A 20,591-nucleotide genomic window follows, 5' to 3' on the forward strand; every position below is an offset into this window, starting at 1 on the left:
TATTTATAATTTTTTAATATATATATATATATATATATATATATTTATATATATATATATATATATATATATATATATATATACATATATATATATATAAGACATCTAGATAGTATGGTAAAGTCACCAAGATATCGTATACTATGTTCTCATATTGGCAAAACATCCTGATAGTCGAGTAAGGTGAATGAGTTCAAATAGTTCGGTTGGAAGTTTAAATAGCTCGATAGTGCATTGTGAATTCAAATAACTTGGTAAGAAGTACAAATAGTTTAGTAAAGTATGTTGAGAACTCAGATAGCTTAATAGATGGTGCAGATAACTTGGATAACACCTTACCGAATTCTTTAGACTTCCAACCGAGTTATATGAGTTCACCATGCATCTTAAAGAACTATTCTAATGCTTATCGAGCTATTTGGATATTTTGCTCACCTGAAAAACAATACATGTGTCTTGCTCAACTTACTGAGTTGGGGACTTGGCATAGGTTTACCTACATCGATCTTTATTTTTTAGCAGCAAGGTTACTTTGCATATACATAAACATGGTAATGAAAAACTTAGTTAATTTAGTAAACACTTAAAAATGTTCATCACCAATAGCATTAACCATAACAACATGGAGAGTTTATCATATGTTGTGATCAGGGAATGGGATAAACGACCACTTTTCCTGTGGCTCTTGAAGTTTCTAAGTAGGAAATGGCTTCAATAAGCTGAGAAAATGGCAATGGAGTCTTGGCATCAAGTATAGGCTTCACTTGACCACTCTCAAAGTAAGGTCTCAATTTCTCTAAGTTTGATCCTTTTGAAGTTAGCGCAAAAAAGATTGCTGGTGGATATCCAGGTGGCACTATTGTCACAACTTTTCCACCTTCTTTAATGGCCTTAAAGGCTCTGTCAGTCTGCCCTATAATATACACAAGCATTTCTTTTTCGTAAGCAATTAGGGTTTCATCAGAAGCAATAAAGATGATAGATGAATAAAATATATTTTACCATACTTCTTTTTATATTATAGTAGTTTAAACCAAATATATGTAACTATTCAATGGTTCAAAATTCTCACCTACTGCATCATACACCAGATCATATTTGTCTGGAAGATCTTCAAAGTTGTACTTTGTATAATCAATAGGAAAGTCTACTCCTATCTCCCTTAGAAGTTCAAGTTTGCCTGTGCTTGCAGTTGCTGCTATCTTCGATGCCTTATAAACATGTTTGGCGAGCTGCATAACCAAAACACAGCAATTCACCATCTTAATCCAAAATCTAATAACAAAATCCTTTTGAACTTAATTTTAACCTGTTTTCTGCAGAAAAATATATGTTAAGATGTACCTGAATGGCATAGCTTCCAACTCCACCAGCTCCTCCCAAAACAAGGATAGATTTGCCAGCAGAAAACTGAGCATGCTCAAAACCTTCAAGGGCAGTCTCAAGTGCCAAAGGAATGCTAGCAGCTTCAATGAAGCTTAGATTGGATGGTTTATGAGCCAATAGTTTCTCTTCTGCAACAGTATACTCTGACAAAGTTCCAAGAATCTTAAGATTCGACAAACCTTCCTCGTTGATATCACCATATACTTCATCTCCAACCTTAAATTTCCTCACTTCTCCTCCCACTTTTACCACTATGCCAGCAACATCAAAACCAGGCACAATCTTCTCACACCATTAAAACAGTCTTAGATATTGAAATTCTAATACTAATTGATTAATCAATTGCAGCTTTCACTCATATCTCTTAGTTCCATCACAGATTATAAAAACAGTAAGATTTAAAGTTGATGTCAGAAACTAAATTTCAATTTTCTTAATTTTGAATCTATTAGATAGTTGGGTTTGGAACCTAACAAGAACACACTCACAAGATAGAAAATAGAAAATAGAAAAAACAATGAAAGAATGAGTTTCTGTATTGATAACAAAGTACACTGATAGTGCTAATGGAGGCCTAATTCCTCTCTTCTGGCCAAATTCCACATTTACAAAATAATACTCAAAAACTCCCTCTAACACTGAAATAAAACTCTATTTATACAACATCTTCATTCCGCCTTTTCTAACTGTTCTCACCTCCATCCCGCTTTCCTAACTACTCTCTCATTTCCTCTTTCTTCTCTTCTCTTACCTTAAATCCTATCAGAATCTTTTATAAGCAGGAATGAAATATGAATTATCAGAAAGAAAAAAAATAAAAATAAAGGTGATGTACATACAGGTAGATAAGAGTCAGTGTCCTTGAACTCCCCATGTATCCTCTTGTAATCAACTGGATTAAGGGATACTGCTATGACCTTGATGATCACTTGATCATCTTTGAGTTGTGGTAAGGGCCAATTAGGATCAACCTTTAGAACATCAGCGGGTCTACCATGTTGAGAGTAGTACCAAGCTTTTGTGTGGGTTGGAATAGTGGAATCAGTGCTTGATGCATCTTCTGCCATGTTGGATGAATATATAAACTAAGAAGAGGTAGAGAATAAGGATTTAGAGATGGAGATGAAGAGCATGAAGGCATATATATTTATAGGATCTGATTTCATGGAAAATCAGCATTAATTTGGATTTAATCATGTCCAAGTTCAGTTTCATTTCCTCTTTCCGTGTTCTTCATTTCTTAATTACCATCTGGGGTATCCTTTTCTCATGCTTTCAAATTTTAGTCAAATAAATTAAGCTCTGTATTCTTTGAAATTTTCTATATCTTAAAGTAATAATCAGTAAATAGTTAACACCAATATATATATTTTTTTATTGTAAACTCAATTGACTCATTTTAGTTAAGAAAATTGTTTGGTTTTGTTTAGAATAATATGATAGTAACCTTTCAACTGAAAGGAAAATACCTTTCAACTTTTACGTATACTTTTTATTGGGTGATAATATTTAGTTAATTATTTATAAAAAAGAATACGTATAACAATCAGACAAAATGATATCCTAACATTTTAATTAGGTATATGCCAACTATAATATGATACTATAGGATTACTAAAAGTTGGATGTTAGGCTTTTCTAGTGGAGTTTATTATTAATGTTAACTTTTACTGTATTTAGCTTGCCAAAGTCCCGATATATATATACATATATATTTGCACGTCATGCATGATCTGTTTTTGCATTCAACTTTATTCAATGTCGTATTAAACTTTGAGTAGAATAGGTCAACTCTTCGTTGAATAACGAGTGATTTAATAAGAGGAATATACTTTATATAACTTTATTTGTTTGCATTGAGATTTTCTTATTTGTTTAGTATGGGAGAGGTGGTGGTGATACCAATCACGAAAAAATTAAGAAGAAAAAGAAAATGAAGAAGAGTGAGTAATTATAGCATTTATTAATAATTAAAATTAGTCAATAATTATAAATAATTATAGATAAATACTTATTGATAATCAAAATTTATTAATAATTACAAATAAATATTTATTAACAAATAATTATTGACGAATTTTAATTATTTTAATTATTAAATTATTGATAAATTCTAACCGTAGATAATTATCAATACACTTTTGTTCATTTTTTTTGTCTTTCTTATCACTCAACATCATCAAGCTTGTGAAATCGTTCAGAGTATCTCTTAGAAGCTCCTAGGAAAATATTTTTTCTAACTTTCAAAAGTAAAATTCAATTTAAATAGTAATTATGATCGCGCTGATTGTCTGGGTTGAAGTCGGTATATAAGTGATTGTAAAGTTTATATTGTGAATTCTCTTATATTTTGAAAATCAAAGAAACAATTGTCCATTAGAGGTGTTTTACATCAGCATTCTTGTGCTCAACAAAATAGCATTGTTGAATGCAAACATTTGCATATACTAATAATGCTTGCTTGATTATCATTGCTATAATACAAGTTTTGATTCTCATAGTGTTTATCCTATATACATAATTATCTTAACTATGGTTGTCTTTTCCAATCTCATACGAAATTTATTTGTCAAATATTCTCTCATTTTGTGAACCTCAGACCTATAGTCAAGCTATCAAACATTCTCTTTGAAAAGTTGTTATAGAATTTGAGCTATAAGCTATAGATTTAAACAAAATTGTTGTTCGCCTTACCCTTGGTCATTAGTTATAATTGGTTGTTTAAATTGAAATTAAACTTTAATTATACATTTTTCTAAGCACAAAGCTATAGACTAGAGGTTAGATGTTTTTCTCAACAATATATATTTGGTATTGATTTTCAAGAAGTCTTTTCTTCTGTTGCTAAAATTACTACTCCTAGACTTCTTTTCTCTATTGTTGCCTCTAAAATTTAGATTCTTGCTCAACTTGTCATAAATAATATTTTTTTAAATGGTAATCTTAATGGAGAAATTTTTAACACTAAGTGCAAAAAGTAGAAAAGGAGAAAGGAACTGCGCAGGGAAGGAAAAGGAGAAAAGAAAAAAGTATGGGCAAAATTAAAAATTGACCATCATATTTTAACAACCTTTTTTAACAATTTTTTGACAACAAATGATGTGTCACTATTTTATTGGTCCGTATATTTGAAACAGACCAATCACAAGCTACCACATATGTTATTGTTAAAAAATTGTCAAAAAAAGTTGTTAAAGAGATATTTTCCATTAAAAAACCATAAAAGCAATTCAGATACTTCATATATGGAATTGGAATGTAGTAAGAAAATAGGTGGGTGCATGAAGCAATAACGGAATAGGAGCCCAACCCAACATTTACTTGTTATTTTATTTAAAGTTTTGAGGGGGCTTCTCCCTACACCACCACAATGTTCTTCTTACATTACCTCATTCCTCATTTATCCTTCATTTACTTCTATCTTAGAGTTAAAGATGGTTGGTAAAAAAATTTCCTTCGCACCAACATCCAATCACTCATTAAAAGCGGTCTCCACTATAAAATATAATGCATCCCCACAGCGGAGATCACATTTCCTCCTTCATTCTTTGCTCCTCTAGTGTGTTATCGTACAATATGCTAAATACATAAATATATTCTATAAATAAAGCTAAAAAAATTAAACTAATAAAGGAAAAAAAATATTAAACACTGATTCACACTTTCAAAATGCATTACCATACTGTGCTATGGCTTAATTATATAAAAAAAATTTAACTTAAAATTTAATTGTACCGAGTCCGAGGATTGATACCTAGATTGTCCCTTTACTACATTAGTGGGGAAACTTAGTATGTTCTGATTTTGTGCAACCAAAATTCAGTTTAACACCCTAGTAGCCCTCTAAGCTCTCCTCTGAAATTGCGCCTCCAAACCACCAAAGACCCAAGCCCCTTCGTGTTTTATGTTAAAATAAGCTCGAATTGCCACATCAATGAAGGTGGCGCTCAGCACCCCTGGAGGGGGCGCCCAGGCGAGCAATTCTGACAGCATAATGGCGCTCAGAGCCCTCTGCTAAGGGGCGCTCAGCCCGAGCACACCAGAAATCAACTTTTGTGCAGTTTGTGCAGATGGCACTCAGCGCCCCTAACCTAGGGGCCCTCAACCTGACTCTGCTGCACTACATCTTTTTCTCTTTTTCTGCAAATCTGCTTGCTTTTGTGGCTGGTTCAGTTCTTTACATTGTTGGAGATTCTTTTGGGCCATTGGGCTAAGGGTTAAAAATTTAATTTGGGGTGCAAACAGTAAAACAAATAGTACTTTTTTTTCATCATTTTTTATTTTATTTTTGTGAAGAATTTTATTTACCCGGACAAAATTGGGTGTTGATAATCAGATTTGGGTTTCAAACCAAATAAACCTATGAGTTTGTATTGTGACAATACTTCGGCTATAACAATTGCTCACCTGTGCAACATGATAGAACAAAGCATGTGGAGATTGATAGACATTTCATCAAAGAGAAGCTTGAAACTGGAATAATTTCATTTCCTTTTGTAAGATCAGAATTGCAATTGGTTGATGTTCTCACCAAAGGAGTGTCAAGAAGATTGTTTAATGAGTCTCTATTCAAGTTGGGAATGTATGATATCCATGCACTAACTTGAGTAAAGATCTATGCCAAATATTCTATTAACTGATATTAGACAATCAAATATTGTGTTAGTTATAATTTAGATATTATTTTAATTTGTGCACATGTTAATCCTTTAATTATATGATCTTTTATATATATATATATATATATATATATATATATATATATATATATTATATTTATATTTATATTTATTGTACTCTACTCTTTCAAATAATACATCAAAATTATTTTTTAAACCTTTTACTTAAAAACTGCTAATCGCTTTGTTCCAACAAACATTCATATTTGATCACTTTGTTATATCAATAATTTAATTTATTATTTTATGTCCGATCAGTGGCATTATTCAGGAACGAATCCCAATGGAGCATCCATTATTTCCTTGAATTTATTGCTAAAGAGAAGCAAGATTTTGGAAAAAAATTTTCTCTGAAGCTGCTCTTCGGATTGTTATATATATAAAATCAATCCCATCACGAGAGTTAAGTGGCATTTCGCCATAACGAAAACACAAGGAGCAATGACATATGAATTAATATCAAGACTTTCATTCTTTCTTTTAATGCTCTTATTCATGTTTAGTCTATTTGATATGTTGGCAATTATAACTTCGTTTCTTTCTCGATTTCGATTTTAATCCATTTGGAATTTGGCAATTATAACTTCAAACGTAACACCTATCATTCGTCACTCGGAGAGAAGTTCAAAAAAGAACTTCAAACATTTCCGCTCAACGTAGAAAATTAAAAAAAAACTCATACCATTCGCTGTTCGAAGAGAAGTTCAAAAAAGAACCTCAAAAGTCTCTGCTCAACGTAGGAAGTTCAAAAAAGAACTCCTACCATTCGCCGCTTAGAAAGAAGTTCAAAAAAGAACTTCCAACGCCTTCGCTCAACATAGAAAAAAGTTCAGAAAGGAACTCTTATCAGTCGAATACTCAACAGGTTCAGTCCCTTCCTGCTCGGACCACCTACGACCACCTATGTTCAGCTTTATCATATTCCAATGTCTTTCCATTATGAAAATAGATTATAAAATATTGAAACGTTTACTTTATTTTGTTTAAACGCATACTTTTTGGAGTGAAAATCTCTAGGAAAAAATTCCAAAGAGAACTCCTAGCATTTTCTGTTAAGGGAACAATTTGAAAGAGAACTCCTAGAGTCTATCTTAGGAGGCTTATGTACTATATGAAATATACCGATCGAAATTAATGGAGATTTATGGACAGTTAACAGGTATTAATATACGGTATTGATTATTAGGTTTGATTACCTAAAAATATATTGTACTAATGGTTAATCAATGGGCTTATGTATTATATGAAATATAACGATCGAAATTAATGGAGATTTATGAACAGTTAACAGGTATTAATATGCGGTATTGATTATTGGGTTTGATTACCTAAAAATATATTGTACTAATGGTTAATAAATGGGCTTGCCTGCCACACACCCTCTAAATATACGATTGATGCCCCAGGTAAAGACATATTTTTCTATTCTAATAAAATAGAGACATTTTTATGAAACATATCTGATTTGAGCGTTGGAATGTCTTCTATAGGTCAACAACCCATCGGAGTGGATTGCGTTCAGTAAGAAAGAACGACCGACCCTCAAACCATTTCAACCGAAACAACTGTAAAAATAACTTTATATTTTGATCTACTTTATTAATTGTGATATTTCCTTTATAATGTTAATACTATATATTTATAATGTATTGAGAAAAAAAATAAAAAATTAAAATGAATTTTTCTGAGTCATGATTATGTTACGTGCAAATTAACAATTTGAAAAATTTATATTAAAGATTTCTAGATATTATAAACAATTTCTCCAATCAATTAACATCGTAGAAAAGTGGTACATAAGATCAGCAAAGCTTTCCTAGGATAATTGAGGTTTAACTCAACTAATAAGTTATTTAATTTGAAAAAATATTTTAAAATTATAAATTTTAATAATTTTAAAAAAAATCTATGATTCGTTGAGTTCAATTCAATATAATCAAAAGAGAGTTGGATTTAACTGTTAGATTCCATTAAATCTAACTTTTATGGAGTTGAATGGTCGATTTATTTCAAATCTAACCCCACCCCACCTACCATATTCATTCTTAAGAAAAATTATCAAGACCTAGCAAATTCGTCTGCATGCAACTTGAATTTAAAGATAATGATTAAAAGAAGAAACTAGAATGATGAGGAAGAAAGGGGAAGTAGCTTCCCAAATATGTTTTTTTTTCTTGCATACCATTAATTATTTTGCTTAGTTCTCAAACCTTTATTTTCATAGCCTAAAAGAAAGACAAAATAATAATTTTTTTTTCACAAGTGATGTAAAAATATAATCTTTTTGGAGTGTGTGTAAAACATAAAAAACAAGGATATGTCAAAAAAAAAATACAGATACTCTCAGAATAAAAACTAGAAATACTCAATATAAAATCTAAATTCGAATAGATGACTTCAAATATAAAACATTATATTGAATACATTTACTATTTAAGTTTAATTAATAATTTAGTTTTCTAATTTTTTAAATTAAGTTTGTAACCTCCCATAAATATAGTCAAATACTATATAAAAGAGTCATCACATACATAATAAAATAAAACAGTTATCCAACTACACTATAAAGTATTAACCTTACAGTTATCTAAAAATAACCATAAAATTTAAATTTTATATACAACTAGTTTACTACCAAAACTATGTACAATATTCTTCTAACTAGTTTATGTTGCTGCATCATCTCCATCCAAGGCCTGCTCTAGAGAAACATCTTTTCCCTCTGCTCACAGGATGATCATTGCAAAGAAAAGAACACAACCACATACAAAATACCATCACAGAAAAGCAGGGTAAGTTAGAGTAATTTAAATAGATAATGATACATTTGTTTACTTTATATCATACAATCATACATATTCATTCACATCACAAAGCCCCTACATGCCTGACACAACACTGACTTAAACTGTTCGGACTTAGAATGATTGTCGAGTTATGGCGGGTTGTGCACTTGTGGTGACCTCTACTGCTTTGCAAAGTCATTGTCAACGAGTTTCACCCTACCACACTCACAAAGTTAGTTTGTACCACGCCTTGAAGCATACTAGAAGCCTCCAAGACTAAGATCTCCTGCTACTCCTCATGACTTGGTCTGATCCTCTCTACATAGAATGAAAGGTCATTGGAGTTTCAGGATAACCCCCAAGACTGAGCTCCTGTATTCATTCTAAACATGCTTGAACCTCACCGAGAGGATTCACTTAAAATCGTACTTTTACTTCTTTTTTATCCACATACTTTCACTTTAACACTAACATGATTATTCATACATAAGCCATTAAAGCAACTGGAACCATTAGTTAAAACTTCACATTGGAATCAATATATATATATATATATATATATATATATATATATATAAAGGTCGAACGAGGAAACATCCATCCCATATGAACAAGACCGAACGGTCGTTAACGGTAAGGCCCCAACATAGGCCGAACACAGTCAAACCGAATACTAAGACTAAACCGAACACTATAGCTAGACCGAACACTAGTGTAAGACCGAATACTAGTGTAAGACTGAACACTAGTACAAGGCCGATTACTAAAACTAGGCCGAACATTATAACTAGACTGAAAACTATATTTAAACCAAATATTAGGTAATACGGAACACATGTGTAAGATCGGGCACTAGTGTAATACGAAACACTAGTATAAGATTGAACGCTAGTATACTATAGAACACTAGTGTAAGACTGAACATTAGTGTACTACAAAACACTAGTATAAGACCTAACGCTAGTGTACTACGAAACACTAGTGTAAGACTGAACGCTAGTGTACTACTGAACACTAGTATAATATTGAACGCTAGTGTACTACTAAACACTAATGTAAGATTGAACATTCATTAATGGTAAGGCTCAACTGAGGCAAAACACAGTTAAGACTGAAAACGGCTCGCTCGTAGAAGAATGCATAATTTTGCAGTACAACTGCAGAATTATGAACTTACACCTATCCTTACTAATTCCTAACATTTTTTCCAACTTTTATTCCTCCAAACTTGTATCATATACCAAATTACATTATTCCAAGGGTTTCTAATCCTTTATATATAATTTCTAAAGTTTCTGCAACCAGATTCATGATCTAAAACTGCATCGTCATCAACTTAAGGACTCAAATTCAATTCTACTGGTTTTTAGAACAATTTGAGTGACTTAGGGACTCTAACAAGTAGTAAATAACTCATCTAAGCTCTCCCCACTAACCAATTGAACACCTAACCCCAATTCCCCATTTTTACTACTCCACTTCCTCAAACACACTATAAAACAACACCAACAACTCAATGTAGAATAGTTTAACATGGTCACGGGTTATATTATCTCATACAAACCATACAAATCACACGATTACCCAATTACATACACATGCAAATTTCCACAAAACATTACACAATATTACAGTTCAATAACACATCAATCAATTAAATTAACTAGCTTCTCTTACCTCTAACAGAACTGGACAACTTCTACAACCTTCAGAAATTTGCTTGCACCTCAAGAAAATTCTAAGAACACCTATGAACCACCGATTGATGAAAGAAGATCAACCGTAGAACCAAAATGAAGTCAGAAAGGGGAAAAGAAGATTGTTGAACACATGCAAACAGAAATGTTCTTGCATGTGCCAGAAATTTCAGAAATCCACAAGAATCAAAAGAAACGAAACTTACCAGCTCTAAACACTAAACTGATCAGTGAAACAACAAACTCTTAACACCAAGAAAATAGTGTTTTAGAGAGATAGAAAATATTTAGATAATGAACCGAGTGTTTGAAATTTTTATTTATACTATTGGCTTATTTTAATACAAAGTGTTCGGTTTCATTATTTTAATACAACTATCTACTCTAACAGTCTATTTTCTCATTTCTTATAGATTTAATTTATTTTTGGTTTAATACTTATTTTTCGTCATTTTTATTTAAAATAATTTTCGTGTTTTTTTTATTTAATATTATTTTGATTCTTTTTATTTGTTTAAATTAATCCTTAAATTTTTTTTCAACATTCAAAATAATATATTTTTTTAATTTGTATAATTTAGTCATTTTCAGAAAATGGAAAAACTACGTCATTTAGACACAATTAACAAAAAAATAATTAAATTAAACAAATTTAACAAAATATAAAATCACACACTAAAAATCTTGATGACCATTTGAACAAAAAATTGACAAATATAAAAATCAAAATAGTATTAAATCTTGAACTTTTATTATTATTTGATTCAACTTATTTTTTTTAATTTTTTTAAATATTTAATTTAGTTTTTTCTGTTATATTTGAGAATAAACATGATTAATAGTGATGATATTCATTATAAAACGTAAATGTGATTACAATAATTGACTGATGTGGATTTATGATGTACAATTTTTATTTACCTTTAACATGAACGAAAAAGAGATTTGGAAATTGGAAATCAGAAAATGTCAAATTCTTCATTTTGATCCAAAAATCTGCATATTCCACCATCCCAAATTATCACAAACTCGTCGACGACAACAGCACACAGATTAACTCGACAAAAGATAAACTCAACAAATTCGATAAAACACAAACTTAGTAAACTCGACTAGAAACAAGTTCGAGAAGAGAAACATATATATAAGGTGGACAAGGCTATTATTTATTTATATTGCAAGCAAAACACAATTTAGTTTAAATTCGAATAGATGACTTCAAATATAAAACATTGTATTGAATACATTTAAATTATTGATTTGGTCTTTAATTTATTAAATTAATCTAATTTAGTTTTCTTATTATTGTTTGGTTCAATTTAATCTTTCTACTTTCTAAAATACTCAATTTATTTATTAAAAGGATTTCTCATTATAGAATGGGATTACAATCGACTAATGTGAATTTATGATGAAATTTTTTATTTATCTTTAACATGAATTAAAAAGATATCTCGAGATTGGAAACTAGGAAATGCCAATTTTTTTTTTATTTTGACCCAAAATTTTGTATATTTCACTATTCAACCTTATCACAAACTCGACAACTTATCAACAAAACACAAGTTTAACAAGCTCGATAGAAGATAAATTTAATAAACTCATCTAAGATAAATTCGACAAGAGAAACATGAGATAAGATTGGCATATGTTAATAATGATATTTTATCCTTATATTATATGTAAAATGATATATGTAAAATGAATATAAAAGTATCTCACCTTACAATTACACAAAGACTATTATTTATTTATACTGCAAGCAAAACACAATCAGAACATCTCACTCTCACAACAAACACAACTCCAAAATATTCATGAATTTACACATGTTGTCTCATCTAACAAGAACCACTTCCACAGCCGATGAGTTTATTGAGTGCATTTCTACACAAGTTTGGTTGAGTTCATCTGTTTATCCTCAAGGGATGGGATGTATGACCACTTTTCCAATGGCTCTGTTAGTCTTCAAATATGCAAATGCCTCCACAGTCTCAGAAAACGCAAAGGGACTCTTAGGATCCAATATCGGCTTCACCTTCCCACTCTCTAAGTAAGGTTCTAGTTTCTTCAACACAGTACCATCTGAAATGCGTATTACGAAGATACCTGAAGGACTTCCATGTGCTGCTACTGTCACAACTTTCCCATTTTCTTTAACAGCCTTCAATGCTCTATCAATCTCACTCTGCCCTGATTTTGGAATCAATCATACAAAACTTTTCAATAATGTTATTACACAAAATCTGATACAATATTATCTGTATACTGTTGCAGCATATTAATTATTGGTTAAGAGTTTCAATATCTCACCTACTGTATCGTACACTACATCAAACTTTTCTTCCAGCTCTTCAAGCTGCCCCTTTGTATAATCAATGGCTAAGTCTGCTCCCAAGTTCCTTAACAAATCCAGTTTCCCAGTACTTGCTGTGGCTGCAATCTTTGATGCCCCAAAAACGTGCTTCGCTAGCTGCATAATCAAACACATACACAACAAATCGTTTGACAATGTTTTGACAATGTTCTCAATAACCAAAGATGATTAAATATATGAAACCTGAATAACAAGGGATCCAACTCCACCAGCACCTCCAAGAACAAGGATAGATTTGCCAGCAGAAAACTCAATTCTTTCAAGTCCTTGATAAGCAGTGATGATGGCTAAAGGAAGAGCTGCAGCTTCTGCAAAGCTCAAATTGGAAGGTTTGTGTGCCAATACTTTTTCTTCAACAGCAGTATACTCTGCCAAAGATCCAATACTTTTTGGATTGTTTATAGGATTCTCATTGATGTCTCCATAAACCTCATCCCCTACCTTGAATTTTTTCACTTCACTTCCCACTCTCACCACCACACCAGCAACATCGTACCCCGGAACAGTCTAAATTAATTTCCGCCACCAGATACAAGATTTAACAGTGCAAAACGAAAAAAGAATAAGATATTATTACATGGTAGAAAATGAAAATTAATAAGGTTTTAAAACCATGCATGCACACGATTACGAAAAATCAAATGAAATCCTTACCGGCAAGGGAGAGTCGGTGTTCTTGAAATAGCCAAAAGCCCTCTTATAATCTATAGGATTAAGGGCTGCAGCAGCAACCTTAATGAGCACCTCGTCTTCCTTGATCTGTGGTATAGGTATGTTAGATTCAAATTTCAGAATATCTTCTATGTTTCCATATTCAGAATAAGCCCAAGCTTTTATGTGTGATGGAATTGCCATTTTGTGAGTGGTTTGGTTTGAAGGGAAAAGAGAAAGAGGATGTTAGAATTCCTAGGTTGTGGTTGAACTCAGTTTTGTGGATACTATGATGTTGCATCTTGCAACACCAACCATTCATTTATATAGAGAAAGAAAAATTATTCATGTACAGTTGTAACTCCTTGATTCTGTTCTAGTTTCTTCTTTGTCAATGCCAATGAATTTTGTTGCCAAAAACTGCAAGAGTTCATGATGACGATTTTCTGGGAAGGTTCATGGTGTTATGTATAGGATCTACAATCAATGACTATATTCATCATAAGAAACCTTTGTTGAAATATATTGACGTCATAGGTTTGAGTTATAAATAAATTTTGAATATTGAAACTAAAAAATAAACTTTTTAAATTTAGTAGAATAATTAAATTAGTGTTTTAAATTTTTAAAAATTCAAATACAAGATACAATATTATAAAAATGTAGATTTTATACTTCTTTGTGATAATATAAATTTGTAGGTTTTAAAAAAAATATTTTTTAACATACCTAAACTTTTTATATTTGATATTATTTTTACTTATTTTTTATTTTTTTTTAAATTATAAACATTTATATTTTTATCACCCTTTTACTTTTATGATCGGTATGTAAAAGTATTTTTGTGATAAGTTATATCTTTCTATTTATTTAAAGTAGGTAAGACTTTATGACCTAACACTTATTCCTCATTTATTTGACCCCATTGATGGTTTTTCACCTTAAGTTTAAACTGGGAAATATTTAATGTGAGAAAAGGAAGTTGATCAATAATTATGTATAGGAACGGATTCAAGGTTCTATACATCAAGAAGAAATTGAGAAACGTGCAAGTGACTTGACCTACCTAAATAAAACCTGTAAGTGTGTTTACCTACTAAGTAAAATTATAAAATTATAAGAGTTTGATTTTGTTTTTCAACCATTTAAATTGTTAAACTATTTATAATTTTTATAACTACCTGTTTAAAAATAAATTTTAAATTTAATTCAATTTTATAAATCAATTTCTAATTTAAGGTTTATGTTCATTACTTTATATTATTTTAGTAAAACTTTTAATAAATACCGTATAAATTAAATGAATTTTAATCTTATTGAATGCTTACTACATATTATAGAACTAAGAACACATATCATATAGTAAATATAGTAATGTTATAATAGTTGCCGATGAACACTCCCGAATCTTGATATCGTTTGAGTCAAAATAACATATTTAAAATTTATATATTTAGGCATTATCACTATAATACAATAAAAATAAATAATTAGGTCGTTATTATTGTGTTCAAAATAATTGAAGAAATTAAATTTATATTATTTTCATCTTCCTATATAGCTTCTTTTTTATCATTTTTAAAAGATAATTTCACTCTTTTGTTGTTCATATATATATATATATATATATATATATATATAAAAGAAAATCAAGACTAAAAAATAAATGATTAATTTAATTAAAAATAAAGAAACTAATTATTAAAAGAAAAATTTATGATATTCAAACCACAATTATAAATTACTTAGGAAAACTATCTTTTCATTTTATGTTCATAAAAAAATTAATATAGTTATAAAAAATTAAATTTTATTTCTATCTTAATAAAAAAAATTACTATGAAGACTAATGAGATAAAAAAAATATTAAATTAATAAGTGGGACAAGAGGGTTACTTTTTTTATTTCTTCGTGGAACAAAACATGTGAGAAATGAGTGTTTATAGTTATCAAATTAATTATACTATTATAGTTATCCAAAATAATTATAACAGTATACAAGAGTTTTAAAGAACTAAAAACTACTAACATAATTACAATCATCTAACTCCTACAATCATATATATATATATATATATATAGTTATAGTTGCATCAACCTGTCTTCCAAGGTAAACTCACACCTATTATCTCATCTACTCACGCAGGTAAGGATGATCATTACAAAAGAATAACAACAAACACAAGAAGAACAAACACAAGAGAGTGCAAGCTAATTTATAAAAGAAATAATTATATAAAAATTAAACTAATTTCATCATAAAATAGTGTATTTCAAACATTCATAAAAAATCAAACATATAATTACAAACTCTCTAGACTTAATTATCTAGATATAAGCATTAATGTATGATTCTTGGTGGTTTTTGTACTTGTGGTGACCTCTCATGCTCTCTAGAGTCATTGCAAATGAGTTTTACCGTACCATACACAAGGTCAATCACTTTAACCATCATAAGAACCTTGAGGTAGTTCTTAATGACAGGACCTTCTATCCCTCTTATCACATAATTCATTATAAAAGTATCAGGATAAACCTTTAGTACTGACTCCTTACATCAATGCATACACTAAAGGAACGTCATCACAGAATTTTCCTGCAAGATTTTTGGAATTACGTTAAACTCATATTTTCATCCACAAACATCATTCCACATTAAATTCCAAATACATAATAATCACCCATATTTGTACTCATCCATATTAAGTAATACCGTGATCAATTACAATCATCATATTTTCCATAAAAGCTCATATCCATTAACAAACCCATCATCATCATAACAATTTCATATATCACTATACACATGCATATTCATCAATGAATTCATACAATTCTATAAACAACCTTATACCTTTTTTTATTCCAAGATCAAACCAAAACCACAAATAAGAAATGTTTTTAACAAAAGAGAAACCTAAAATAAGACAAACATAAGAGACTAACTTTTATAACTATAGACCTCTAATAAATATCTCACCAGTCAAAAGTAACAATTTATTAGTCTAGGGTGACATCTAACATTGAAAAAGAGGCACTTGACCCTACAACCCCCTGAAACCCACTCATTTAACCATATCCAGACCCTGTCCAAGATAAAAAGATTGAAAAGTAAAACAAATATTAAAAACAAAACAATTCTTTTCCATTTTTGCTAATCTTACTCACACCACGACATAATGTTACAAGCTTTTTAGAAACTAAAATAAGGAAAAGTGACTACACTATATTTTAATTTGATTTCCAAAAAAAACTAAAACATTGGTCACTCTTATATTATCGTATCAATACTTAAGAAGTATAGTCTAAAAAAATAAGATGTATCAAGACTCATAATTCTAAAATAATAACTTGAATCATCACAAATATATTTATATACATATATATAATATAACCAGAAAATTTGTTATATAATATAATAAGAAAATTTGTTGCAACCACCACTGTAAGTTCATTTCATTGGAAAATTTTAAAAGGAATTATTCTCACGGTCATGATAAAAGTGTACTGAAAAGTCATTGATTGCAAATTTGAGTAGTTAAAGAAATAGAATTCAGTGGTCAAGCTACCTAAAGTGGGTATTAAAATTTTAAAAGGGAAAGAGCACTTTGGTATGGCCAATCTGACAGGGCCTTCGTGATTATTAAGAGGAAAGGATTCTCCCTTGGAATGATTATAGCATGGTTCAAGGAATTATTATACAACAACCGTATACTCTCTCCATCAGAATCGTGAGATCCAAATTGATAATGGAAATTCATCATCATTCCAAGTTTTACAAACATTATAAGCACATGAGAATCATACCATTAGGCTAAGTCTTTCATACAACATAGCATGCATCTCCCAGAATAAGCCAGATAAATAACACTCATATCACAGTCACAACATGGCCAGATTTACATACTCAAACTGAAAGTTTCAAGCTAAGCATGAGTTCTACACTGAATAACAGAAATGGTTTAGCTCTCCTACCTCTGTTCAGCAAGGATCTCTAATCTTCTGAGTGTTCTACAATCCACAGTTACTTTCGGTTGGAAATCACATATCGACCAGAGATAACACCAAACATCGATCAGAGATAAGACCAAACATCGATTAGAGATAAGACCAAACATCGATCAAAGATAAAACTGTTAGGTGTTTAAACTCAAGCTGTTATACAGTTAATTCTGTTACTTTTCGTTTGCTATAAAACACTGTTATATTACTTACTTTTATCACTTCAATACATTCAAGTATTTTTCACGTATTCATTTTTCTGTTATGATATCCCCTATCAGTATTCCATACTCTGCATTCTCTTACAGTGGTATCCAGAGCCCAGGTTGAAAGAGGACCTAAGGGGTATCGTTTCCGAGTGCAGTGCGGCTGGCTGTGTGTGGTTTAGAACGATCAAGAAAGCAGTTCTTGGGCAGAGAAGAAGGGTGGACCATGGCTGATTTTTCTACGACAAACCTTCCTGTACTCACCGACAAGAATTGGAGTAGGTGGAGTACGCAAATGCGCGTGTTGTTTCGTGTTCAAGATGTGAGCAGTGTGGTAGAAGGAGATAATTCCATGAGTGATTTCCGTGGTTCAGATGATCAGAAGGAGATACTAAGAAAGAAAGATGATAAAGCCTTGCTGATCATTCACCAATGTGTGGATGATATGCATTTCGAGAAGATACAAAATGCATCTACGGCTAGAGAAGCGTGGGAGATATTGGTACGCTGTCATTCTGGGGAGAGAAAATCAGAAAAGTGAAACTCCAGACGCTGCGGAGACAATACGAACTGGCACAAATGGAGGATAGTGATAAGGTTAGTGATTATTTCACTAAAATTCTGAGTATTACTAACCAGATGAAGAGATGTGGCGAGTCCATTAGTGATTTTATGATAGTTGAAAAGATTATGCAGTCTCTACGTCAGCGGTTCGATTACATTGTTGTGGCCATTGAAGAATCAAAAGATATAGAGAAGATGAAGATTGAGGAACTACAAAGTTCCTTAACGGCACATGAAATGAGATTGGTAGACCGAAATCCCATAAAGAATGATGAGCAAGCACTCAAGGCGTTGTATGTCAGAAATGAAGAGAAAAAGAAGTTCAAGAAGTGGAAAGGAAAACCAGCGAAAGGAAAATGGAAAAATGAGTATAATGCAAATGAGCAAGATGAAAAGGTTGAATGTCCTGAAGGCAAGAGTGGTTCTGAAAAGAACATAAAGAAGAAAGATAGAAGGAATGTAGAATGCTTTAGTTGTCACAAGATGGGGCATTACGCATTCGAATGTTACTCAAATAAAGGTAAGCAGAAGAAACAACAAAACAAGGAGGCGTATCTAGCTCAAGAGGACTCTGACTCAGAACCATTGACGCTGATGGTGACAACAACAACTGATAATTCACAATCATTTGTGAAATCGTGGTATTTGGACTCGGGGTGCTCAAATCACATGACATGCAACAAGGAGTGGCTGATCAGATTAGATGAATCAAAGAAGAGTAGGGTCAGATTCGCAGATAACAGCACACTCCAAGTAGAAGGAATGGGAAATGTGGTTATACGGAGAAAAGATGGCTCACATGCTATCATAGAAGATGTTCTACTTGTGCCAGCAATGAAATGCAATCTGCTAAGTCTTGGACAACTTGTTGAGAAAGGATTTACAGTTGTTATGGGAGGCTGTGATCAGTAGAAGTGTTTGATAAAAATAAAGTGTTGATCTTGAGAAGCAGGATTTCTAAAATTCGAACATTTCAAGTGTGTATGGATGTGGATGCAGTAGGAAGCTGGCAGTGTTTGTCTACTGTAAAGGATGATGATACCTGGAAGTGGCACTTAAGGTTTGGCCATCTAAACTTTAAGGATTTAAGGCAGCTAAGTGGAAAAGGTATGGTTTCTGGAATGACAGAAACCAGTATACCAGAAAACGTGTGTGAATCTTGCATTGTGGGAAAACAAAGCAGAAGACCATTTCAAGCGAGACTGGAATGAGATCCAAAGGATGTCTTGATGTGGTGCACTCAGATATATGCGGCCCTATGGAAGTGTCGACCTTGGCTGGAAACAGGTATTTTATCACTTTTGTTGATGAATTTAGTAGAATGGTTTGGGTGTTTCTGATACAGATGAAGAGTGAAGCACTTGAGATATTCAAGAGGTTCAAGATTAAGGTAGAAACAGAGAGTGGAAGAACCATTAAAATACTAGAACCGATGGAGGGGGTGAGTATACGTCTCATGCATTTGAACAATTCTGTCAAGACAGTGGAGTCAATCATGAAGTAACAACACCATACACTCCACAGCACAATGGTTTGGTAGAAAGGAGAAACAGACAATTATGAACATGGCCAGGTGTTTGCTGCGTGATAAGTGCTTGCCACGAAATCTCTGGGGTGAAGCTGTGTCAACAGCTGTTCATATATTGAACAGGTGTCCTACCAAGAGACTCACAGGCAAAGTTCCACTCGAGGCATGGACAGGTACGAAACCAAGTGTAAGTCATTTTAGAGTGTTTGGATCTTTGGTCTTTAGCCACATTGCAGATCAGAGGAGATCAAAGCTTGAAGATAAAGGAGAGGCGATGGTTCTCGTAGGATACCATTCGACAGGGGCATATAAGCTCTACGATCCTAACAAAGGCAGAATGGTGATCAGCAGAGATGTAGTAATTCTAGAAGATGAAGTTGGGATTGGGAGAAAGGGCAGACCAGTATAAGAAGTGTCATGGTGACTGAGATATCAGATGCAACTGATAAGAAAGTTGTTGATGGTGCTAATAGTGATGATACACTAAGGAGACCTAGAAGACAGTCTACAAGACCACCCAGATTTTCATATTACGAGTTATATACGGATACTGGTGTGAGTGATGAAGGTGATCTGGTTCACATGGTGTTAATGGCTGGAACTGAACCAATAGATGTAGATGAAGCTATGGCAGAAACCGAATGGAAGGAAGCCATGATTGAAGAACTCAAATCCATCGAGAAGAATAAAACGTGGAGTTTGGTCGATCTGCCAC

At 31.8% G+C, this 20,591-nt stretch overlaps 3 protein-coding genes across 3 annotated transcripts; 1 reads left to right on the top strand and 2 right to left on the bottom strand.

Annotated features, from left to right (window-relative positions):
* Positions 1–285: 285 nt before the first annotated feature.
* On the bottom strand, positions 286–2,517 carry LOC124836728 (2-methylene-furan-3-one reductase-like). The gene is made up of 4 exons (XM_047311908.2): positions 2,226–2,517; positions 1,345–1,668; positions 1,073–1,232; positions 286–913 (listed from the first exon to the last, which is right to left on the bottom strand). The coding sequence occupies exons 1-4, from the start codon at positions 2,451–2,453 to the stop codon at positions 648–650; spliced, it is 978 nt and encodes a 325-aa protein (XP_047167864.1). The 5' UTR covers positions 2,454–2,517; the 3' UTR covers positions 286–647.
* Positions 2,518–12,197: 9,680 nt separating this feature from the next.
* On the bottom strand, positions 12,198–13,978 carry LOC124836730 (2-methylene-furan-3-one reductase-like). The gene is made up of 4 exons (XM_047311910.2): positions 13,580–13,978; positions 13,109–13,432; positions 12,862–13,021; positions 12,198–12,741 (listed from the first exon to the last, which is right to left on the bottom strand). Exons 1-4 carry the CDS (start codon positions 13,778–13,780, stop codon positions 12,470–12,472), a joined length of 957 nt encoding a protein of 318 aa, XP_047167866.1. The 5' UTR covers positions 13,781–13,978; the 3' UTR covers positions 12,198–12,469.
* A 4,032-nt stretch (positions 13,979–18,010) lies between these two features.
* On the top strand, positions 18,011–19,260 carry LOC148199998 (uncharacterized). The gene is made up of 2 exons (XM_088112811.1): positions 18,011–18,286; positions 18,424–19,260. Exons 1-2 carry the CDS (start codon positions 18,011–18,013, stop codon positions 19,258–19,260), a joined length of 1,113 nt encoding a protein of 370 aa, XP_087968937.1.
* Positions 19,261–20,591: the final 1,331 nt, after the last annotated feature.

This window comes from Vigna umbellata, chromosome 4, assembly GCF_029865625.1.
Source record: "Vigna umbellata cultivar VRB3 chromosome 4, Vumbellata_1.0, whole genome shotgun sequence".
Lineage (NCBI taxonomy): Eukaryota > Viridiplantae > Streptophyta > Magnoliopsida > Fabales > Fabaceae > Vigna > Vigna umbellata.